The 26,063-nt window shown below is 36.1% G+C and overlaps 1 protein-coding gene across 4 annotated transcripts in view; it reads right to left on the bottom strand.

Annotated features, from left to right (window-relative positions):
• The window catches only part of HEATR5B (HEAT repeat containing 5B), a 97,067-nt gene that overhangs the window by 6,129 nt on the left and 64,875 nt on the right, over window positions 1–26,063 (bottom strand). For 3 of the 4 annotated variants that reach the window (XM_088841540.1, XM_055399485.2, XM_088841541.1), the window contains 9 exons: window positions 25,568–25,749; window positions 22,832–22,900; window positions 17,226–17,405; window positions 10,469–10,706; window positions 9,108–9,362; window positions 7,133–7,260; window positions 4,064–4,208; window positions 3,302–3,568; window positions 2,307–2,531 (listed from right to left, as the gene is read on the bottom strand). In XM_088841540.1, the coding sequence (XP_088697666.1) occupies window positions 2,307–2,531; window positions 3,302–3,568; window positions 4,064–4,208; window positions 7,133–7,260; window positions 9,108–9,362; window positions 10,469–10,706; window positions 17,226–17,405; window positions 22,832–22,900; window positions 25,568–25,749 (1,689 nt within the window). Of the gene's footprint in view, window positions 1–697; window positions 890–2,306; window positions 2,532–3,301; window positions 3,569–4,063; window positions 4,209–7,132; window positions 7,261–9,107; window positions 9,363–10,468; window positions 10,707–17,225; window positions 17,406–22,831; window positions 22,901–25,567; window positions 25,750–26,063 lie in introns of all 4 variants that reach the window. The other variant, XR_016038616.1, reaches the window with a different exon arrangement.

Raw genomic sequence — 26,063 nt, 5'->3', positions numbered from 1 at the left:
AAAAATCTACCTTAAAAAGCAAAATATTAACTCATGATAAAGTTAGAATAGTTTTAGTAACATTAGTAAAACTAATTAAAGTTTTCCCCTCCAAATATTAATCTGAAAAAGATTCAGACAATAAAAGTAGGATATGGTTTATTTAAAATTTAACAAGGGTAAGGCAAAGAAAAAAAATGTAATATTTTACCATCCAGGGATAGTTTAATTTCTAGGTTTTTGTTTAATTTCTTCTGGTCTGGGTTAGTCTTTTATATATGATTATTTATAAACATGATTTTTAATAGATATAATGAATATATAATCCAAATGAGTATATAACATATATTTAATATCTTTCCTACTGCCAGATAGTTATATCTATCACTTTTGTATTTTCTTTATTATAAAATAGACTGTAATAAATAAACTTGAACACAAGTTTTTGATCAAGGTAAGAGTATGAGATCTTAAAAGCTCTTCGTGTATTTTGCAGAAATGATTCCCTGAAAGTCTGAACTGTTTTAAATTCCCTTTAGCAAAGTATGAAAACGTTTTCCTGGCATCAATTCCAGCTGTACATATTCACATTTTTTTGTTCAATGAGTTTTACAGGTAAAAATTTATACTATTTTGTTTTTGTTTTTACTTCTTTGCTTATATAATAATATGGCCAATTTTTTTATATGCTTGGGGGGCATTTCTATTTCTTTCTTACCATTGCCTATTCTCTCTTCTTTCTTTGTTGTTGTTGTTTAGTCACAAATCATGTCCAGCTCTTTTGTGACTCAATGGACTGTAGCTTGTCAGGTTCCTTGGTCCATACGATTTCCCAGGCAAAAACACTGGAGTGAGTCGCCATTTCCTTCTCCAGGGCATCTTCCCAATCCAGGGATCGAACCCATATCTCCTGCATTGGCAGGCAGATACTTTACCAGTGAGCCACCTGAGAATCCTGTTCTTTCTTATATTGGGTGTTAAATGTTTATAAGATTTTTATGTACATAAATGATATTAACACTGACATTATTATTTTCAGTTTTTGATCTTTTTCAGCTTTCATTTTGTAAAATTTTTTCTTCCACTTTTATTGAGATTTAATTGACACACAGTACTATATATATATATATATATTTAAAATGTACAGCATGATAATTTGACTCATATACATTATGAAATGACTATCAAAATAAGTTTGGCAAACATCCTCCATCTCATATAGATACAAAATCGAAGAAATAGAAAAAAATATTTTCCTTCTGATAAGTTTTAGGATTTATCACCTACTTTTAATGCATGTCATTTTTCACAGGCTTATGCTAAATTTTATAGTCCAATATATTAATATTTTCTTCTGTGATATTTACCATTGACTTAAACTTCCGCAGTTCTATTTTACTGCCCTATCTGTTCATTCCTGGACCTACTCCATGGTTTTAGATAGTGTGGAAATGTTTTAATAGGCAATAGGAAAAATCTTTAATTTATCTGTTTTCAATCTTTTCACATTTACAACAGAAGTAACATAAAAGAAAAAGTCAAACACTGAAGAAAAATGGACAAAAATGTGAATAAGCATTTTCCCCCAAATTAAAGACAAACATGAAAAATGCTTATACTTACTAGGCAAATGAGAAATGCAAGTAAAAACAATAAAATAGCATGTTTTACTTACCAGATAATAAAATTTAAAAGTCTGAAATACCATGTATTGGTGGGAATCATGCACTGTTGGTGGAAGTGCAAATTCATATAACTACTCTGGAGAGCAATCTGGCAATGTCTGATAAAATTAAAATGTGTCATCAATTCCACTTCTCGGGGTATGCTATAGAAAATCTCATGGCACATGTGCATGAGGAATTTATAAGGATGGTCACTGAGACAATTTTTATAACTGGGAAAAAAAAATAATAGTAAAAATGGCCATTGATAGGGTAACGATCAACAACTGATAAATATAAATGATAGACAACTACCGAAGAGTTCAGAACAATTTACAATCTAAGAGTTTTATATATACACATTCTTTCTTTGGGGGGGAAACTCCCAACATGTATGTAAGTGGTAAAACAAGGGAAGAACCCAGGTCCTCTGCATTGCAGGCAGATTCTTCACCGTTTGAGCTACCCAGGAAACCCAAGACAAGGGCATCTAGTGTCAATACTCAAAATGTAGATCTAAAAGTTCACAGCTAAAAGATGGGACTAAAACACCTCTCTGAGTTGATTCAGTGTTATATAGCAGTTTTCTGATGAACTCAATCAGTTAGTCACTAAGGAACAAATATCCTAATAAATTTAAAAATGTAAAACGGATTAGATTACCTGTTTGGGAATATTCTAGGATGCATGCCAGAGTGCTACGAATTAGAGCTGTCCACTGTTTTTGAGTATCCTCAGTTTTGGCCATTGAAAGTGTCACAATACTTTTGATCCCTTGAAGAGCTGCACTGACGGGTGGAGGAACCTGATTATCTGCAGACTTTATTGCTGTGTCTTTCAATATTCTTGCAATTAAAAACAGAATTGTGGGCAAGATTGTCATACATCCTGAAATGAAAACAAATCAGATTATCTTGTACTACTTCAGTTCCTGTATTATAGTTGTTTCAACTATTTGTATCTTTTTACAACTGACTATGATTTAATATTACTTCTTTTCCTCCTATTTACACAAAATGTATTGCACTGCTATTACTATAATTTAATGTTTGAAAAAGATAAAAAGGACGTCACAAACTATTTCAAAGAAGTCGATATTTTTTTTCTCTTCCTAACTTGCCTGGCAAGGGAATCAAACTCAGGCCCCCTGTATTGAAACCAGAGCCTTAGCCACTGGACCACCAGGGGAGTACCAAGTGCCTACTTTTCTATCCACTAGTTTTTCAAGTATCTGCAGACAGCTATTATATTTTTCAGCTATAATTTTTTAATTAACAGTTGCTCCTTAAAGTTGGTTGTCACTCTTCTCTGACATGTTTGTCAATGTGGCTCAAGAATAGCAACTGGATCAGAAAATAAAGGGTTTAGTAATTCCACTTTACATCTATTTGCTAACATTCAATGTCTTCTCTCAAGCTGTGGGTCTGTCTCTTTGCCAAAGTTTCTTTGAAATGTACCTGAAAAGGGCATCGAGGGTTTTGGTTTTTTAAATCTTAAGTCTTCATAGGCTCCTAAAGCAAACAAACCCTTAAAATAAGTCCTACTTTTCCTTTAAGACTTAAGAAGAAAATAAATCATCATAGCACTTAAAATCAAAAGCAAGTTCATCTCTGTTTCATACAGTATAATACATTTCCAAATAGTGAGCAACACCATACCAGCAGGTGAACAGAGGGACGGTAAGTCAGAGAGTATGGTAACTGTGGCTGCCACCAAACGAGCACTTTCTTCCGACAGTCGAGTTTTAGTAGCTACGTGACTTGGAGAGTCCGACATCTTGGTACTGAGATGTGGCATATGACGTACTAAAATGAACATCAACAGCTCCATAGTTGCAAACACAAGAGATTTTCCAGGAATGAGACCACCACTGTCACCTCCTTCTCCTAATACAGGACAGGACTCTTTTTCCATATCATCCTCATCTTGGGTAAAAGAAAATTTGGTGAATTTCTCAGGAAAAAGGATCACAAACAGTAGAGGTAACAACACAGTATGTTTAATAAATTCTTTCAAAAGAATTTAAAATTTACAACTAAATGTCTAACTGATGCCATGTCTTTCTCAGAATAATTCTCTGCCTTAGAATTGCTTATTGACCTCTCCTTAAATGTAACAGACAATTCATTTTTTACTTTACTAAAAATAAAATTTGCATTAGGTATTTTTAATAGGACTGTATTTCATAATAGGAGTAACACATATGTTAGGCTTGAAACACATGAAGTTAACACTTTTGTAGGTGAAAAATAGTTGAACATGAGCAATTTCATTTGGGTCATTCTAATGAAAGTAAAATCAACTGCAATATTTTAAATGTATGGTTAAATTTTTTCATTAAAAACTTCCTGACATTAATATTCAAAAAATTAGAATAGAAACAAATCTCCTTTAAAGTTAGTGTAATTTCTTGTGCTTACTTAGTGTGTTTCTTTTTTCTTGCAAATAATCCTGAGCAGCTCTTACTATCTGTTGTACAACTCCAGTCACCAGCAGCTGGACAGATGGTGGATTCCAGGTCAACAGGAGGCGGTGTAAAACACTCAGTAACTCAACACCAATCAGCTATTATAAATTAATAGAGAGAAATTAAATTAATTTAAAGAATATATTTATATTATTAAATCTAGGAAAATATACATATAAAATACATAGATTTGGTAGCTAAAGTTAATACATAAAATATGCAGCCAAATTATAATAATCTTGAAAAATGGCCATATTTTATCCCAACATATTTTCAGTCAAAAATTACTTCATTACATAATTAAATGATTTCTCCATTTAAAATATTTCTTTTCTCTTTTAGACTAAACAGCATTGCTAGTGTTCAGTGCCACTAAAATTTATGATTTCTAACCCAAGTACTCAATAGTAATCCACCAGAAATTCTAGGCAGGCTGGCGAGTTACTCCAAGATTCATCTCAGAACTATTACAAACTTTAACCACTCACTATTCACTTAAGCTTCTCACAATCTTCCACATCAAACCCATCCAATGAACCTGCCTCAAGTTTCAAAGAGGGAGAAAAAAAATTAAATTGCAACCAGAGCCACCTTTACCTCTTTCCTTAAGATCAAGATCAGCCCCTTGTCCGAGGCTGATAATTTTTATCTCACATGCTTCCAGGCCATCCTGTTTGACTTCCCAAGGATTCTTCAAGGACCTCAATCATACCCCATATATCATAGATAAACTAAGCTAAGCTTCTCTTCCCCAATGTAAGTAGTTGCTCAAGTCTTTCCTATCTAATTTCCCTCCACGCCTCAGAAAACCCTCACATCCTTCCATCTGCCCTCATGATCTTTTCTGTCTCTGTCCTGATGGAAAGATGCCACTCCCTTCACCGCCCCCCCTTCACTCCTCAAAACCTCTCTAATCTGGCTCCATTCACCTGAGAAAATGCTCTGCCTGAGGTCACCAATAACCTCCTGGGACTCTACTCCGTACTAACTTACTGGATTCTGTTCCTCTGAGACTTGTCTGTCCTTGACAATCTCTCTTGTCTTTGATAACTCTGTTCTCTTTGGTTCTCCTCCTACCTCTCCAGTAGTCTCCACTGCTGATTAATTTCCCTCATCTCAACCCTTATTTGTTATTTATCCCTAAGGTTCCAGTCTTGGCCCTGTTCCTTCTTCTTTTATTCAGTTTTCCGAGGCCAGTGAACTCATTGTCTCTCTGGAATTATGAAAACAGCCTCGTAGTTGACCTCCTTTCTCCCTTCTCATGTCTTAAAAATCAACCACTATAAAACTGATGGAGAGGTCAAATTTATGTCTATTGTACTTATGAAATACACATTTAGCCATATCATTTAATCTACTGCATTTACACTCAATTATTTCAGTTTTAACATAATATGTTACACACCTTCATTCACAGATTAAACTTTATTGGTTTGACTATTTGAAAACCCTCAAGTTTCTTGCAGTAATCTGCAGTCTAGCTGAGGCCCAGCTTTAAGCTACAAGGCCGGAGTACAAGATGAGTTCATCAGTAAGTGATGCTTATAATCACACAGCACATACTTTACCTTGTTTCATGTGGGTTTGTTTTTTTATTGAGCAATATCATGTACAAAACTAATTTTAAGAGAACACACATGAGTTTTACACATTCATAAGTAAATGGTCTGTATCTTGTGCCTTTGTTGGTTTTCTGTGAGCTGTGGTTTCTGGGAAGTGAGCAGCTCTCATTCCTGTAACTCTTGTAACCCAGTCATTCGTGTGCCTCCTTCATGAGGATTCAGTGCGGCTGTGGTGCTGTTATCCCTCTGATAGGAACGCTAACTCTGTGTAAAGCCCCAAAGATCTGTTACTTATTTTTATTTTACATTGTACTATATTTTATTTACAGTGCTGTGTTTGTTTTAGGTGTATAGCAAAGTGATACAGTCATATATATATATGAATTAACAGAAGCAGTTCCCGTCTTTTGATGGGGTGCTCATGGTTTATAACATAAATGGCATTATTTTGAGAGAGTGATAACTTAGGTATGGCATTGGGTTTTTTTTCTTTTTGCAGCTTGAGGCAGTTGTAAAATAACTTAATGTAGCTTTTTACAACTGTGTATTCTATATTATTTTTTCATTTGATGAAATTTTAACTGTTAATGTTTTTGGCATTGTGCTTTGTACCATTTATTAAATAAAAATTAAAAAAAAAAGAAAAGAAAAAAAAAAAGCCTAGTCAGGGAGCTAGATCCTACATGCCAAGACTAAAATTTCTTAAAAATTTTGAAAGAAAAAAAGAGAACACAATAGTAAGAACTTTATCTTTTTGTGTTTTATAGAAAAGTATCCCAAGAGGTACTATTTGGTAGTGATGGTGTCCAAAGAAATGGTTATTATGAAAATAAAAAACTTCCTAATTAAATAAAAACAAACACAAATCCAGTGAAAGTTGGTTCTGTAACATGAATAAAATCCTCTAAAAATTCCATACAAAAATTAGAAAACACAATTCATTAAACTTCTTAAATGAGTACTTGAGCCAATGAAAAAGCCTTATTAAATGAGATCAAGTTTAATCAAATATTTAAAAGTGACATAATTTATTTGGATTTTCCAAGCAAGAATACTGGAGTATTGCCATTTCCTACTCCAGGGGATCTTTCCAACCCAGGGATCAAACCTGGATCTCCCGCATTGCAGCAGACTCTTAACCGTCTGAGCCACCAGGAAATCCCAAATTTATTTAATAGCCTTATGAATTAACTCAGCCCTTTACTAGCAGAACCATTAACTGGGACTGAGGGGATCCTTTACATTTTTTGTTATATTTGATTGCTGATGAACTCATCAATCAAAGGTATAGTGTTGATCTCTAGTCTAGCATGTCTGGTGATCCAACATTCAATATAAGGTTTTAGAAGAAGCCAAAATCCTGAACACTTATAATATTTATCTCACATGTGAGAAAATTATCTTAAGATAAATATGATGAATACAAAGCATAAATTATCTATTATAGAAATATACTGCACCTGATCTTCTGCAATATGGATTCGGGCATAAGGAGAATCTAGCAAGGTGTGTAAGGCCTGTAGACAAGCTGTAACATGTTCAACAGGCTCCTCAGGTCTTGGGGAACAAAGGAACTGTATACTCACACCTGTAATATACAAAATAAACACATAGGTTTCTTAATATAAAACACTTCGTTGCTTTGACACCATTTTTTTTTAATTTTACCTACTTATTTTACAACTCCTTTTAACATGTATTCATTAATGCCTTAAAGTGAGTTCAAAATGATTATCAAAATAAGTAGCCAAACTTAACATAGGTTGTAGCCTTGGAATGAGGCTAATAGTCACACTGGAAGCAAGTGGGGGAGTTCCAAGGTCATCAGGTTGATTAAGAAACTACTTAAAGACATTTAAAAATAATACATTAAGAATAAATTTATGAAAATTATAAGATATGATAAATGACTGCAAATTCTTAAAAGTTACAAGAGAATGTACATGGCAATTATAAATAACAATTACTCAAATTTGATTTAACTTTACATTGATATTTACATGCATATATACATTTATATCAGAAAAGGCAATGGCACCCCACTCCAGTACTTTTGCCTGGAAGATCCCATGGATGGAGGAACCTGGTGGGCTACAGACCATGGGGTTGCTAAGAGTCGGACCCGACTGAGCGACTTCACTTTCACTTTTCACTTTCCTGCATTGGAGAAGGAAATGGTAACGTACTCCAGTATTCTTGCCTGGAGAATCCCAGGGACAGGGGAGCCTGGTGGGCTGCCATCTATGGAGTCGCACAGAGTCGGACACGACTGAAGCGACTTAGCAGCAGCAGCATACATTTATATATGTGTATATATATATAAATTTATATATATATATATACAATTTATGTATATATTACATTTATAATGTAAATGTAAGTTTATATTTCCTCATAGGGTAATTTAAGTGTGAAGTAAAAAGAAAAAATATAAAAAAAAAAGTTTAACTTTTTCCTTGAAAATTATTCAGTACTGCTCTGTGAGTGAACATGATAGAGAATTTTTAAGGAGTAATTTAATAATTAAATTTTTATATTAAAAATTCCATTAACTTAGAAAATGTGCTAAAAAAAACACTTTTTACTATTTCTTATCTGTACTGTAAAATTTTTTTCCATAGCATTAAAATGAAAGATATGAAGGAGTTCAAAACATGCTGCACCAAAATATACCTTCTTGGCTGAACACATTTGAGAAATAGCAGATGCAGGCAGGACTCTTTGACCCCCTTTCCACCCAAAAGCAGGTCATAAAATTTCTCATTAGAAAGATGCCCTCCCTGTATCAGGGAAAGAATATTTTTACTCCTTGAGACCGGGAGTCGATGCTGAAATAGACCTATCCAAACAAACCTACTAAAATAAGCCTGATCTTCTACTGTTGCTGTTCAGTGGCTAAGTTGTGTCTGACTCTTGTGACCCCATGGACTGTAGCCCACCAGGTTCCGCTGTCCATGGAATTTCCCAGGCAAGAATACTGGTGTGGGTTGCCATTTCTTTCCCCAGGGGATCTTCCCAGACCAGGAATCAAACTCACAACTCCTGTACTGGCAAGCAGATTCCTTGTTGCTGAGCTATCAAGGAAGCCCCGATTTTCCATTAGTTTCCCTCATATACTTTTTAGTTACTGTAAAAGTTATCATCCCTGGCCCCAACCCTTTGTCTTGTCAGATCCCCACAGTTTATTCTTGTTCGTGTAAAACTGTATACAATCTTTCAGACCTAAAAGTTTCTTCATGTCTTCATTTTCCTCCTATGTACATGTAAAAGTTTTAAATCAATTTATATGCTTTTCTCCTATTAATGTGTCTTATGTCAGTTTAATTCTTAAGCCAGTCACAGAACTTAAGATGGTAGAAAGCAGTTTTTTCTCCCTTACAGATAAAAATTTTCAGAAGTAATATATCTTGAGATACATTAAGACGGCTCACCTACCTAAAATCAGATGCATTCTGTCTTTGTTAATTTCTGCCAAAGATTTAGGACTAGGCGTTGCTCCTGATGCTTGGCTTAAATTGACTGGTATGGAACGTTTTTGTAAAGCTGATATTGCTGCTGCTTCTGCTGACTCTGAACATGTAAATCCTGTGCTATTTAACCAAAGTGCCACTGCGTGGAGAATTGGGGCCCAGGAATTCCGATAGTGAAGTCTAGCCGTATCAATTGTCTCAGGAGTATAAAATGCCCCACCTATAAAACAATCAAATCAATCAAAAACGTTACTTCTATTATACGTATTCACTCATTTATGAACAACTTCCTTTAAAAATACCTGTTACCTACTGTCTTAGTCCATTTGAGCTGCTTTAAGAAAATACTACAGACTGAGTGGCTACACAACAGAAATTTATTTCTCATGGTTCTGGAGGCTGTAAGTCTGAGATCAACATGTCAGCATGGTTGGGTGAGGGTCTTCTTCCTGACTAACAGCCAGTACCTTCTTGCTGTCTTCACAAGGTGGAAGGTGGAAAGGGTTGGGGGCTCTGTGGGTTCTCTTTTACAAGGGGACTACTCCCACTCCTAGGGGCTCCACCCTCACGACCAAAGCATCTCCCAAAGGACCCATACCTCCTAATACCATCACAATAGGGATTAGGTTTCAACATATACATTCTGAGGTGATACAAATATTCAGATCACAGCACACATAAAAGAGGAATCTGGCCAAAGAGTTTCTCCCTAGGGTCTCCAAAACTGACGTTATTCCTACAGCTGCTGACCTGGAGTGCCTATCACTTCCTTGTGATTGATGCCAGCATTTCCAGCCTTTCCTCTACAAGTGCTCACGCCTCTGAGTGCCTTCTACCTTGCCCCACCCATGGTCACAAGCTTCCTCTTCACTGTTGCCAGCAACTCTTAAAACCCTCATCACCTTTCTTTTCTCTTACAGCCAGGGAACTCTGTCTCTTCTACCCCCTCTCCTCTTCTGCAAATTCTTCCCTTCTTCCTGCTTTCACTATCAAACTGAGGACTTCACATCTGCCCTGGCACACACACACAGTGACCAACACCGCGGTATACCTCATCATGGTTATGCATAATAACTCCTTACACAGTTATTTAGAGTACCCCAGCTCAGATGGTTATGACTGTAACAGTGAGAACGTTTTTGCTTGGGCTGACAAGTAAGTTTAATGCCGTATCTGAATTTATAAATTCAGTACAGAGTATCAAGTTTAAGTCCACAGAAATTTAAGATGTTATTATTACTATTGTGGCCAGTCTCCACCAATTCCATTTTGTTTAATTACTACTTTGAACTCCATTAAAAGCAAAACTCTGAACACGGTACTTACCATCTGGGGGGAGCTGACTAGCAAATTCAGCTGGTAAAGTTAAAAGTGCGTAGTCTTTTAATGCTGCCAACCACAGGCGACTGAGTATTGGCAGTTCAGGCTGTACGAGTGTTATTAAACTATCTGGTGGTAGTTCATCTATGGTACTGTCGTCATCATCATCGTCATCAGTATTTTTAACTGCTCTTTTTGGTTTTGACTCTGCTTCTTTTTTAATATTCATAGCAACCACATAGACCTAATAAGATATTCAGAAGGAGAAAAGAACAAGATATAACATTAAGAAATGACATATTCTAAGCTGTTATGATTATACAGAGAAGGAAATGGCAACCCACTCCAGTATTTTTGCCTGGGAAATCCCATGGACAGAGAAACCTGGCAGGAATCAGCCATGGGGTGGCAAGAGTCAGAAGCGACTTAGCGACTAAAACACCACCATTATGATTATACAGTTGAATCATCACAAGTAACCAAGTACTATTAGTAGAAAGCATGCAACTTCAGAATTTCCTGATATCCTCAAAAGAATAATCCCACCTATTCTGGAGGCAATCTTTTTTTTTTTTAATAGATCTGACCTCTGACTACTGCTCTCACAGCACATTCCTTGAGTAGGGTTCCCTGAATTTTTTCTGGCTTCTCTTGTTCTACTTTACAAAGCCCCCCTTTATATGTGGTTTTCTTTCTTTTTTTGCCATAGGGTATAACTTCCTGTTTACTGCATTTGCTTTCACAGGCTTATTAGACACAATCAGATGGCATTCAAAGAAAATACTAAGGGGTGGGGGAAGAGAAACTACAACCTGGATTTCCACTAAGATCCTCCAAAACCCCTTCTTTTAGAGTGCTTAAGTCATATTTAACAATCTAGTCCTTGTAACAGATAGCTCAGCCAAGAATAATATAACTTACTGGCTATATCTATTACCTGTATCTTTTCTCTCCACTTTGTAAATCAAAAGGATATACAATAACAACGTCTGAAAATACAATCTTAAAAATTCTTTGCCGAAGTTATTTTTGTTTGTATTCCTTTGTAGTTGTACATACATTTTGGCTTTGGCAACCGGCCCCTAGCTGAATTACACATCCACGAAAAAGCAAAAAAAAAAAAGGAGGGGGAGCGGTCAAGGGAGTAAGAGAATGACAGAAAATTGCACTAGGCATCTTTAGAAAAATGCTTGCCATACACAGTTATATTCATTGTACATAAGAGGAAGTCTATATATCTGAACCAGGCACACTTCTTGATGGTAGGGTCTTATCTCTATCCCTACAACAAGCAGACAGCTATGGCACAGTAATTGACTAAGCTTAGACAATGATGACAGGAAACAATGAATCTTCATTTCTGAGAAGAAGCATTCCTTAACACGGTGGTGGTCTTATATATATCAGTTAATTATAGTCGGTAGGTGGCTCAGAGGTTAAAGCGTCTGCCTCCAATGCGGGAGACCCGGGTTCGATCCCTGGGTCGGGAAGATCCCCTGGAGAAGGAAACGGTAACCCACTCCAGTATTCTTGCCTGGAGAATCCCATGGACGGAGAAGCCTGGTAGGCTACAGTCCACGGGGTCGCAAAGAGTCGGACACGACTGAGCGATGGAACAGAACAGAACAGCCATACTAACACCTGACAATTTAGAAGCATAAACCATCTAAGTTTTTGAATAGGGACTTTGAATTTCAAGTTACAAACATATCATATTCATATTTTTTAGTGGTTTTAAGCTTGCTTTCTTCCCTTGGATTTATTATAATGTTGATATTTTAAGAAAATGTCTCTCTCAATAAATACTGTGAGTATATTCAGCCATTCACTCATCAAATTCTTCTTAGGTACCTACTCTTGCCTTGCATTTGCTACTGTGCTTGGATCTGAGGCAACAAAGACAAATCACATGTGGTTTTCACTGCCATGAACTCACAGACTGATACAAAGATAGAAGAGTGAAAAAAGAGATGACAGAAGGGACATTTTTTAAAATTTGTTTTAAATGACCTATCTTCCCATCTCACTATGAGCTGTGACCACATCCACTGCCTGGCACTGAACGAACACTCATGGTTTGTGTAATGAATGAATCACAGGGGACACCAAAGATAAAGAATCTTAATGGAATATGAAAAGGTGAGACACAATTCAGAGACAAAAGTTCACCTGTTGACAGGCAAAGATGGAAGTAGGGATGCCAGGCAGACGGAGTATCAAGAGCATGAGCACAGGAGACAGGAAACGGCAAGGCATTCTAAGGAAATTCCCAGTGTTCGGTATTAGACTGAGCATAGAATACAAGGCAGAAGGAGCTGAAGATTTTACTCTGTTGGTAATGGGGAAGTGGAGTCAATGAAGGATTTAAAGTCAGATGTATGTATTTTTCCTCAACTTTTATTTAAAAAATTATACTGTGGGCCTCCCTGGTGGCTCAGTGGTAAAGAATCCACCTGTCAAAGCAGGAGACACTGGTTCAATTCCTGGTCTGGAAAGATTCCACATGCCACGGAGCAACCAAGCCCGTGCACACAACTACTGAAGCCTGCACACTCTAGAGCCTGTGCGCCACAACCAGAGAAGCCCCTGTGATGAGATGCCCATGCACCACAACTAGAGAGTAGCCCCGTTTGCTGCAATGGGAGAAGAGCGCGAGCAGCGACGAAGACTCAGCATAGCCATAAATAAAATAAATAAATAAAAATTTAAAAGTACACCATAAAAAGTTTAAAAATGAGTTAATAAAATTACTCATAATCCTAATTTCCAGGTTTTCACATTCCAACTAAGCTGTAATTTTGTTGTACAGAGAATTTTGTATTTAATCTTAACTGTTTATAAAAGGATTTCCATATAAATACTAGTCTTCATAACTATTATTTTTAATAGCAGTAACAGAAGACATTATACACTTAACAGTTTTCCTCTAGTTGAAATTTTATATTTTTTAAAATTCTTTTCGGCCCTGGGAATCTTAGAAGATGAGGCATAGTTTTCAATGACAAATGTGTTCAGTTCTTCACATTATGAATGTTCCAAACAAACATTTTTGTCAATTTCTCTCTTTTTCAGATTTTGAATATTCTTCCCTAGGATAAAATCCCAAAAATGGAATGACTGGGTCAGTGATTATAAATACTTCCATGGCTCTGAACAGACACTGTCAAATGCTTTCTGAAAGGGGCATTTATTTTACATTGCTACCTGCAATATGAAAATATATTTTTTGACTCGTTTTTGTAAAAAATTGGGGGTTTATTTTTCTTACAAGAAGGTACACAAGAAACAGAAAAATCAGATGCACAAGTAAAATGAAGAAAATAAAGCCAGACACAATCCTACTACCCAGCTGTAATACTGTTAACATGCTAGACATGTTGTATATACATATTCACAGTCTTTTAAACAATAATATGTTTGTATATAATTTTTAACTCAATTTTCTATTCATTTAACACCATCATCCCTGGATCAAGAAATACATGTATTTCCTTTTTTTTAGAATGATAAATATCACAACAAACATCCTCACAACAGAGTTTATGTATTGATATTCCTTAGGATAAACTGGCAAACTAATGGGTGCGGTTTTAGAAAAGTGTTTTGCTATACTATGTAGACCCCTGAACAACATAGGTTTGAACTGTGTGGGTCCACTTCCATGCAGATTTTTTTCAATAGTAAATACCACAGTACTTACTACATGTCTAATAAAGAGCTAAAAGTATGGGACTGGAATATAGGAGAGAGGTCTGAGTAGGAAAGTAGATTTAGAATACTTCATACACATGTAAAAGCTACAGGGTGTGGGTATAGATGTGGTTACCCATAAAGTATGAAGAGCGAGAAAAATGACAAGAAAAATATCAACATTTAAAGGGTAGGCAGGCAAAGAGAAGCCAGCAGTGGATGCTAAGAACGAACACTGAAAAGAAAACAGGAGAAGCAAGTGAGTAGGGGCAGGAAGTCAAGGAAAACAAAGAGTTTCCAAAGGAGACAATATCAAAAGCTGCAGAAAGGCTAAGTCAGACAGAGACTGAAAAGTGTCCAGTGATTTGGAGAATCACGTCACTTGTAACTTTAGCAATTTCAATGGAGTGGTGAGAGTAAACCTAGATTGCAGGGGATTGAGAAGTGGGTGACTCAACAGTCAAGGACGTGAAGATACTGAAGCTCCTTCAGTGAACTGAGATGAGGAGAGGACAGTAAGCGGAAGAGGAAGCTGAGTTGGGGAACAACGAAGGGAAAGGAGGGAGGAAGAGCACGCAGAGGGAGATGGGGAGATACAGAAGTGAGGGGAAAACGGAATGCACTCAGCTTGGAATAGTCTCCTCCTCAGACTCATGCTTACTAACATCTGCTCTCATGCTCCAGGTCCCAGCTTAAGTGTTGCTCTCTCCAGGAAGCCTCCTCTGAACCCCCAGACTATTTCAGGTTCCTCTGCTGTGTGTTTACAACAATCTGTACTTCTCCTGTAACACTCATTATTTTTGTTGCACATACTGGTCCACTAGTTTGTTTTCCTCAGTAAGTGTAGAAACATCTGGCTTGTGCACTACTGTATTATCAACTGCTACCCTGGCACAGAGCTAAAGTTCATTTAACACTTTGTTGAATGAATCTGAGTAGGAAAGAAAATTGAGAAAAGGGAATCCTAGAGGAAAACTTTAAAATAATAATAATAATTATACTAATAACAGCAGGCAACATTCATTGAGCATATAAATAAGGTGGTTATTGAACAAAGTCCTTATTACTTCACAATGAAGTCTCATTTACTTCACAATGTAATTTTATGAAATATGCATAATTATTATCCATGCTTTAGGGCTGAGAAACCAGGTTTAGAGAAGCAGGTAAATAATTCACTCAAGGTCACACAGGTAAAAGGACAGTTATCAACTCACATAGATCTCAAGACCTGAAGGTAACAATCAGAGGAGCTAGAAAACTAACATCCTCTATTTTCTGAGAAAAAAGTAGAAGTAAAGATAGATCTTGAACAGAGAAATCTAGAATATGTTGGGTCTTTGAGGTAAAAAGATGAACGAAAGGAAGTTAAGCAAGGAGATTTACTTGACAACATTACAGGCTGAGGGTTGAAGTGTAAATTATTTAATTATAGAACCAAGTTACCCCAAAATAAGAAAAGAGTTTCAAACAAAAGTGTGCATTAATAAATTAGTTATATGAAATTTTCATCTAATTTGTTAAAAGTAATTATTTATTTTCTATTCAGTGCCAGTTACAATGCTTGGATTTTTTAATACATGTCACTTTAGAAAATATTATTGTACTTCCATGTTATGATAAAGAAACTGAGTATCTGAGAGATCAACTCACTTGATCAAAGTACAAAAGATGGTGAACTATAGAGACAGAACTTGCTGCAGAGTCTGTGACTCAACATTTAATGCTTTTTATACTGAACTGTGCCAGACTACCTAGTAGGTAAATCAAGCACATTCATGCAAGTCAGCAGAGAACCAGTTAACTGGCAATTGGTCTTATCCAATTACATAACTGTCTCTATGTTTGGGAAATTAATGAATGCGGCTGGAGAATTAACAATTTTGAAAGATTTTTTAAAAATAAAAAATCATTCAATCATTTGGAATTTAATTTCTACAGACAAGAAAAATAGTAACTTTTAGTTAAAAATTGGATATGTGAAAATAACAGACTTTCTGTGAATCTCAAAGTGAGAAAACAATCACATTAAAAGTATCTTTCTAACACTACTTTCCATCTAAAATTATACATTTGCATTAATTTGATAAGATCTTATCAGTAAGAAAAAACATTTTATCAATGCGAATGTTATTTTGCTTGTCTAAGACAAAAGATGGCATCAGGGTGAAAATAAATGAACACCCAAGGATACGCTATGAAAACAACTTGATCTAAAAAACAGAAAGAAAACTAATTTCTACAATATCTTATTGCTCTAATTTTCCCTTTTTATTTTCTTCTGTGACAAAAAAAATCCACAAAAACCCAGAGGTCCTTTATCTAAACCGTATCATCTGGGTGTGGTATGCTTTGAGCCAGCAATTGCCTGCAGGGTGGTCACAGGCCACTGATACCATGGAAATAAGGAGATAAGATTCTGGGTTGGCAGAGGAAGGAATAAAGAGATACTTGAACTACTGCATGCAGATGGTAAGAATTTGAAAGTATCTAGAAGGGATTTAGAAAAACGAAATTAAAACAGCATCATTATTTTAAAAAATAATGTGGGCATAAAAAGAGGTAAAAACAGCTGTTAAAAAAAACAAAACATACAACAACAAACTCCTACAGCCTAATCCATGAGTGGCAGCAAGTCTCCTGAAATTTAATCAAATAAAAGATTCCTGGCACAATTTTTTATATTTTTTTATTATTTGTAGGTTTTCCCCACTTAATTTTTTCATAGTAAGTAAGAAGAGCTCTTCTTCAATATAGATGTTTTTAAATTGATTCACGTCAATGTATGGCTAAAACCACCACAAAATTGTAATTAGCCTCCAATTAAAATAAATAAATTAAAAAAAAACACTAATTAGAAATACTAATTTTCAAAGGTTCAATATGAGCTCCTTTGAGGCATAAATGTATATGTATTTCAGTGAGAAAGCAAATAGCAAATTTTTTAAAACCACTCTATACCAAAGGTCAGCTTACAAAAAACAAAAATCAAACAAAATTTTTTTACCTACAGGAGTAGTGGAACATTTTCTCATGGATGGAGAAACAGTTAAAAACAATAGGCTGCTGTTACCTCTGCCCATGCTTTGAGAACAGCCAGTTTTTCCATGGTTGTAGCACTCTCTCGGTACAGTTGGCTAGAAGATCCTTTTCCGGCCTGAACCTTGTCCAGTGAAGAAACAAGCAAATTGTGTACTCGACGGAGATCATTGAGATCACTGACAACTCCACTTCCAATCCATGTACTACACACCTAGCCAAAGGGGGCAGAAAAAAAAAACTCTTATTTTTATATTAAAAAGTTAAGATTAAACTTATTAAAGGCTGGCGTTAATATTATTTTCCTAGAGGGAACCACGGAGAAGGCAATGGCAAGCCACTCCAGTACTCTTGCCTAGAAAATCCCATGGACAGAGCAGCCTGGTAGGCTGCAGTCCGTGGGGTCGCTACGAGTTAGACATGACTGAGCGACTTCACTTTCCCTTTTCACTTTCACACATTGGAGAAGGAAATGGCAACCCACTCCAGTGTTCTTGCCTGGAGAATCCCAGGGACGGGGGAGCCTGATGGGCTGCCGTCTATGGGGTCACACAGAGTCGGACACGACTGAAGTGACTTAGCAGCAGCAGCGGTAGAGGGAACCAATACAGAACAAAACCAATGAACAAAACAAAATCCTTCAATGCTATGCTTTTTTTTTTTTAATAAAAAATCAATAGCAATTATGGAACTTATTATACTCCTGTGTAGAAGACAAAATAATATTTACTTACCGTGTTTCCACTATCTAAATTCCCAAAAACTTTAACAGAAAAAAATCTGCACCCAAATCAGTTCAGTCACAAATAATTATTTAATTCAACATTTCTGTTTACTATAGTCAAAAGGTTACTCTGAGTTATACAGAGAAGTTTAAAAGAAACAAAAAAGTAAAGGGAAAAAAATCTAGTCCCTCTCCTCAAGTAAATAAACAGATTAAATGAACACATAAGAATGTTTTATGACTGTCACACTACACTTAAAAAGAGAGAAAGAAGGGATTAATTCTAGCAGGAGAAATGGGAATGTTTAGATATCAGGAAATTTTGTGTATACAGATAGAGAGGAATTTGGTGGAGGAAGAAAAAAGATTAGGAAAGTTAACTAGGATTAGGTTACAGTACAATTTAAATTCCATGTCAACTGAATTCAGCAGGCTTTTTCTGCAGGCAATCATGAGTTTCTAAGGCTTCTGAGCAGGGGAATATTATTAGAATTGTGCTTTAGGAAAACTGCTCAAATACTATCAATAAACACAGGAAAACATGTGTTTGGATAGTAAGCACTGTGTTCAGCTACATGACTATTATAACACCACTGGACAGAGATGATATGGAATCAGATGACAAGGGAGAGAAGGCATTTGAGAATGACTTGGAAGTAGAAATCACAAGGTTTGAAAACTAATTGTGTACTTTCAGGGGGTGAAAGCAGGGACATGTAAAGAGTGAGAGGTGACGATTACCAAATTTTGATTGTCAAAGCTTCTAACCTGGATGAATGGAAGGAAGGTGATACCACTATTTAGGAATACAGAGAAGTATGGTAGAAACGAGAAGTTTCAGAGCAGCATGATTTTGACTATGAACTAAATTATGAAATGCTGAGTTCGTGGGCAGTTGGAAACTTGAGTCTGGATTTCAGAAACAAAGACAAAGGTAGATCCAGGAATACTCTAAGCCAAAGTGGTTGCTAAAGTGCTAGGTAATTTTGTTCAAAGACGGGTATTAAAAAAGGGTAAGAAGAGATACATAAGGATAGAACACAGGGAAAATAATTAAACTTAAGGGAGAGACAGAGTAAAAACAAACAGTGAAAGAAATTGAGAAGAAAATGCCAGAAAAGCAATAGGAAAATAGGCAAGTGTGGTGATGCTGAGAACAAAGGAGGAATGTCAACAAAGAAGGGGTTGTCTATAATGCCAACTTCTTTAAATCAAATGAAAGAGTCTGTATATTCTACTGTGCTTCACGATTTTCATCTATGATTTCACATAATCTCATAATTACCAGGGTTTTCACTTTGCCCCTACCCCAAAATTGTCCCACCTTTCCTTCCCTCTCCCGATTGGTAAATACCAGCTTGTTCTGCGTCTGTAAGTCTGTCTCTTTTTTGTTACATTCACTAGTTTGTTGTATTTTTTAGATTCCACATATAAATGACAGCATACAGTATACGTCTTTCTCTGAATTTTTTCAGTTAGCATAAAGCCCTCCAAGTCCACCCATGTTGCTGCAAATGGCAAAATCTCACTGCTTTTTATGGCTGAGTAGGATTCCATCGTCTCCATCTATTCATCTGCTGATGGACACTTAGACCGCTTCCAAATCTTGGCAACTGTAAATAATGCTGCTAGGAACACTGAGACGCAGGACTCTTTTCAGATTAGCATTTTTCTTCTTTTCAGACATAAACTCAATTGGGTCACAAGGTAACTCTATTTTAAATTTTTTGAGAAACCCATTTTCCACAGCGGTTGCACCAACTTACATTCCCACCAACAGTGTATGAGGGTTCCCTTTTCTCCACATCTTCACAAATGTTTGCTATTTTTGTATTTTTCTTTTTTATGACAGTTTTTCCGACTGGTGTCAGGTGATACCTAGTTGTGGCTTTGATTTTCATTTCTCTGATGATAAGTGAGGTGAGCATCTTTTTATGTGCCTATTGGCCATCTGCATTTTCTCTCTGGAAAAATGTCTAGTCAGTACTTTCATCCAGTTTTTAATCTGGTTGTTTGTTCTGATGTTGAGTTGTATGAACTATTTATATATTTTGGATATTAACCTCTTACTGGTCATATCATTTGCAAATGGAAAAGGAAATGGCAACCCACTCCAGTATTCTTGCCTAGAGAATCCTGTGGACAGAGGAGCCTGGTGGGCTGCTGTCCATAGGGTCTCACAGAATCAGACACGACTGAAGGGACTTAGCATGCATGCATGCATTGGAGAAGGAAATGGCAGCCCATTCCCGTATTCTTGCCTGGAGAATCCCAGGGACGGTGCAGCCTGGTGGGCTGCCGTCTATGGGGTCACACGGAGTCGCACACGACTGAAGCAACTTAGCAGCAACAGCAGCAGCATTTGCAAATATTTCCTCCCATTCAATAGGTTGTCTACCATTTGTGTAGGAGTTCTAAGTTATTAGCTTTTAAAATCTGTACCTTTTTTTTTTGGCCATGCCACACACCATATGAGATCTTAGTTCCCAGACCAGGGATCAACCCTGTGCCCCCTGCAATGGAAGTGTGGAATCTTAACCACTAGACTGCCAAGGAAGTACTCAAATAAGTATTTTTCAATGGAAACAACTTGACTAAAAATCTGTCATTTCCATACTCTTTCTATGAGACCAGCATACCCTGAAACCAAAACCAGACAAATATACCACAAAAAAAGAAAATTACAGGTCAAGGTAACTGATGAATGTAAATGCAAAAATCCTCAACAAAATATCAAACCAAATCCAACAACACATTAAAAGGGTCATGCACCATGATCAAGTGGGATTCATCCCAGAGATAACAAGGATTCTTCAATATCTACAAATCAATCAGTGTGATACACATTAACAAATTGAAGAATAAAAACTATGTGGTCATTTCAATAGATAACAGAAAAAACTTTCGATCAAGTTCAAAATCCATTTGTGATTTCAAAAAAAACTCTCCAAAAAGTGAACACAGTAGGAACAACTGTGTTCCAACACAGTAGGAACCTCAACTCAAAAAAGTCATATACGACAGACTTACAGCTAACATCATATTCAACAGTGAAAAGTGAAAGAATTTCCTCTAAGATTAGGAACAAGACAAGTATATCTACTCTTGCCACTTTTATTCAACATAGTTTTGGAAGTCTTAGCCACAGCAATTAGAGAGGAAAAAGAAATAAAAGGAATTGAAATTGGAAAACAAGAAGTAAAGCTCTCCCTGCTTGCAGATGACATGATACTATATACAGAAGATTCTAAATATGCTACCAGGAAACTACTACAGCTCATCAATGAATTCAGTAAAGTTGCAGGATACAAAATTAATATATAGAAATTTGTTGCATTTCTATACACTAACAAAGAACTATCAGAAAGAGAAACTGAAAACAACTCATTGACCACTGCATCAAAAAGAATAAAACACTTAAGAATAAGCTGATGTAAGGAGGTAAAAGACCTGTACTTGGAAAACTATAAGACACTGACGAAAGAAACTGAAGATGACACAGAGATGGCATGATATACTGTGTTCCTGGTTTGGAAGAATTTATATTGTTAATATTACCATACTACTCAAAGCAATATACAAACTCAATGCAATCCCTATCAAAATACCAATGACATTTTTCACAGAACTAGAACAAATAATTTAAAAATTTATATGGAAACACAAAAGATCCCGAATAGCTAAAATAAACTTGACAAAGAAAAAGAGTACTGGAAGAATCACGCTCCCTGACTTCACACTATTCTACAAAACTACAGTCATCAAAATAGTATAGTATTGCCACAAAAACTGACACAGAGATCAATGGAACAGAACAGACAGCCCATAAATAAGCCACACTTATGGCTCATTGCTGCTGCTGCTAAGTCACTTCAGTCGTGTCCGACTCTGTGTGACCCCATAGACGGAAGCCCACCAGGCTCCCCTGTCCCTGGGATTCTCCAGGCAAGAACACTGGAGTGGGTTGCCATCTCCTTCTCCAATGTCTGAAAGTGAAAAGTGAAAGTGAAGTCGCTCAGTCGTGTCCGACCCTCAGCAACCCCACGGACTGCAGCCTACCAGGCTTCTCCATCCATGGGATTTTCTAGGCAAGAGTACTGGAGTGGCTTGCCATTGCCTTCTCCGTATGGCTCATTAATCGATGATAAAGGAGGAAAGAATATTATAATGGAGAAGAGACAGTTTCTTCGATAAGTGGTGCTAGGAAAACTGGACAGCTAGATGTAGAAGAATGTAATCAGAATATTCTTTAACATCATATACAAAAATAACATATACAAAAAAAAATAACCTTGTGTGGGTCAAGAAGCAACAGGTTAGCAGATAAAGAATCAGATTTTCTGAAAGTTTAGAGCTTAGAGCACAAATCCTTTTTCAGGATGGAGCACGAAAAAGACAAACTTACTGAAGGGGTAGGAACATATGTGCTTTTGTAACTCTCTTCAGATAGAATAGTTTGAGAACAATCCCCTGGGATTAATTTTGCAATGAAATTGCCATATTGCAAAACTGTCTTTAGGATAATTTAATACACAGAAACTTGTAGAATTTTTACAATCTGTGGTCAAAAAAAACCTTTTTATTACCTACCTATTTACCATTACTATATATTCTTTAATTACTATAGATTTTACTCTAGTCCGTTCTATGACTTTTACATCTCCATTTACTATAGGACAACATAAGAGCTATGTATTCCAAAGTTGTGACCTCAGCTACAGCAAAAAATTTTTTTAAAACGTTGTGCTTAGTAGTTACTACTTCATCATTTCATCAGGATAAAAAAGGAAACCGTCACTGCTGTATTTCTGAGATAAAAATTAATACTATTTGATTTTTCTCTCTTAGAAATGAAGTTCTAAGGTATCTATAAATTTATAGAAGGTGAATATAGAAAATTCTATTTTTCTTCTTACCTGGCAAGCTTTTGCTATTATGTCTGATGGGGTATCTTGTGAAAAGGCTGGTCTTAGAGCAGCTCCCACCTAGAAAAATGAGTACAAGTATTTTATTTTTAAAGGTAAGTAGAGGATGAGATGGTTGGATGGCATCACCAACTTGATGGACATGAGTCTGAGTAAGCTCCGGGAGTTGGTGATGGACAGGGAAGCCTGGCGTGCTGTAGTCCATGGGGTCGCAAAACATCGGACAACTGAAGGACTGAACTGAGGAAATCTCTTATGTCTTTGGAGATGAAAATACAAAACACATCTTTGTTCCTTTCCTTTTTATCACATGTCTCTTATCTCTCTTTTTGATAACAATAAACTCAATCATACCATTCTTCTTTTGCTTTCCAGGAGATTATCATTATCTAATCTGTATGAATCTTATACCAAATAAGCAATTAATTTTGTTTGTTTCTTTTTCATTTATTTTTAATAGTACATGGGATTTTCCGACAAAGCCACATGTTCCCACAGATAAGAGAAAATTGCTATTTTTCTCCTGTCTACATATTCTTGAACATATTTCTAACAGTATTTACCTCATGGGCAAATCTCATATAACTGAGGTTAAAGGCTCAATTTCCTTAAATAACTGAGTAGTACTAAAAATTCACATAGTCACTAAAAGACCTTAAAAATCATTTCACTTCAAAACAAGACGTTTTAAAAGAAAGTTGCTTAAGAAATACTGATTTATGTACTGCTCTCAGAGTAATAAATGAAAGAATATGAGCTTTAGTTTTCCACCCAAGTACTAATCTGGTCCACTCTGCTTACTGCTTTAATAAGCCAGACAGATTCTTGGCTATATTAGATTTAATATGTATGATGTGAATAAGGAATTAGATATAGTCAACTCCTAGTTTAAGATTTCTCCCCTTACACTAGAGGTTCAGTCACTAAGGCTTATCAATAGGAGTTTAGAAATCAAATAAGCATCCCTCTCAGTGACTAAACACACGTGGCAAGTAACCAGTATTTGCATTTCAATGATCAACTATAGTAATTGTACTTCAGAGGTGCTATTAGGTCTCACACTGAAGGAGAAAGAGAATATATTATAAAAGATATTATTGGGTTGAGTGATAAACCTGGAATATGACAGATTATATAAAAGTAGTACATCAATTTTGAATTTCTTAAAGTTGGTAACTGTTCTGTGGTTATGTAAGACAACTTTCTTGTCGTTTGGAAACACAGACTAAAGTGCTCAAGGGTAAAAGATACATGATTTTGACAACTTACTTTTAAACAACTCAGAAAAAAAAAAAAAAAAGCTGAGTGTATGTTGTGAGCAGAGAGAGAAAGAGAAAAAGTTAAAGCAAATGAGGCCAAATTCTCAATTGGCAAATGTGAATGAAGGACGAAGGGTATAAGAAAAGGTCTTTTTTGTACTATTCTTGCAATTATTTCTGTAGGTTTTAATTATTTCTAAATAGGCAGATTTTTTTTAAAAAAAGACCATTCTGATAGATTGGGTATTTGGGAGCAAATCATTCTATAAAAGCGTCGTACAGCCATTTGGAGTAGAAAGTATAACTTCTTTACCTATACTTATAATGGAAAAAAATGGACTATACATTATCCACACTTTTTGTGTCTGTTTCAGCACAGATGTTAGATGAGGTACGATGTGACTGAAGCCACGATTTTGCTATAATCACAGTGGAAAAAAATAGTTTATTCTTTTCTTATTAACAAGTTTCTCTCTCCTTCACATAATCCACCATTTCTAGGATTACATCCATTGTGCATCCTTTTATTTGGGGGGATGGGGCTGGGGGGGAGGGTCACTGCATGTAGCCCAGGGATGGAACCTGTACCCTCTGCAGTGGAAGTGTAATATCTTAATCACTGGGTCACCAGGGAAGTCCCTATTGTGCCTCCTTTGAAGAACATAAATACAGGTATAAATTTCAGGAGAAACAAGTATATCTCTGTTTCAGTTCAGTTCAGTTCAGTTCAGTTCAGTCGCTCAGTCGTGTCCGACTCTCCGCGACCCCATGAATCACAGCACGCCAGGCCTCCCTGTCCATCACCAACTCCCGGAGTACACTCAAACTCATGTCCACAGAGTCGGTGATGCCATCCAGCCATCTCATTCTCCGTCGTCCCCTTCTCCTCCCGCCCCCAACCTTTCCCAGCATCAGAGTCTTTTCCAGTGAGTCAACTCGTCTCATGAGGTGGCCAAAGTATTGGAGTTTCAGCTTTAGCATCAGTTTAGAGTATAAAAAAAACTTTTGAAATATACAGTTCTTTTGGTAATAGTTTTCATTGCTACTAAAAGTTAATTTATCCTTCAGCATATAAGAGACAATTGCTTTCTATTTTTAAAAATGCTTATCAAGTCTTGACATATAAAAATAATGGCAGTAAATCCACAACACTCTTTAAATGTTTCTTTTATCTTTAAAATGGCATGACTAAAATCTAAACAAACATAAGAATGGAAAGCCAGGCTGGAACATCTATTCTAGTTTTATCACTGACACTACCTCATGACTTAAAAATAGTGACAAGTTTTATATTATTGTTTCTTCAGCTGTGAACTGATCCTAACTATGCAACAGACAATGGGAAAAAACATAAGCATGGTACATGAATAAATAGGTTACAGGTCCAAATACATTTCCCCAGGGGAGTTTCACTTCAGTGTTCACTCAAACAATCAATTTTAATTTTGAAACAAATAAAATATCTCACATTAGCTTGATACTGCTCCAGAATCACGTGACCTGGGAATTCTGGCTCAGGCACAGAGGCAAACTTCTTGATAATGTCTTCGAGTGCTTGGAGACCAGCCATCCGCAGCTGGTTACTATGATCAGTTGCAGCCATGAATGCCATGCGAATTAGGTCAGAGAGATGAAGTACCAAGAGGTCATCTAAAAATAAAAATAGAAGGCAAAAAGGAAAACATTTCCAAAATTAAGGGTAATGATAAAAAAATACAAAATGAATTTGCTTTAAAAAGCATTTATGATCAACATATTATACCAAGTTTAAAAGCAAAAAAGATATACTTTCAAGAAAGTTTCCATATCATAATCTCTGAAGAACTGTGGTAAAGCTTTATACAATAACATGGATGATAGTATAGATGTATGATGACATTTGAAGCAAAATAACTGATTAACATAACTTTCCCCAGTGGAGTCTGTAATTCTTTTGTCAAGAGGGATTGACAAACTTTTCCCAT

This window comes from Moschus berezovskii, chromosome 11 (genome assembly GCF_049115385.1).
Source record: "Moschus berezovskii isolate FMDL1 chromosome 11, NW_MosBer_1.0, whole genome shotgun sequence".
Taxonomy (NCBI): Eukaryota; Metazoa; Chordata; class Mammalia; order Artiodactyla; family Moschidae; genus Moschus; species Moschus berezovskii.
Note: the sequence above shows the minus strand (reverse complement) of the source record. Positions and strands in the feature narration are given on the sequence as shown.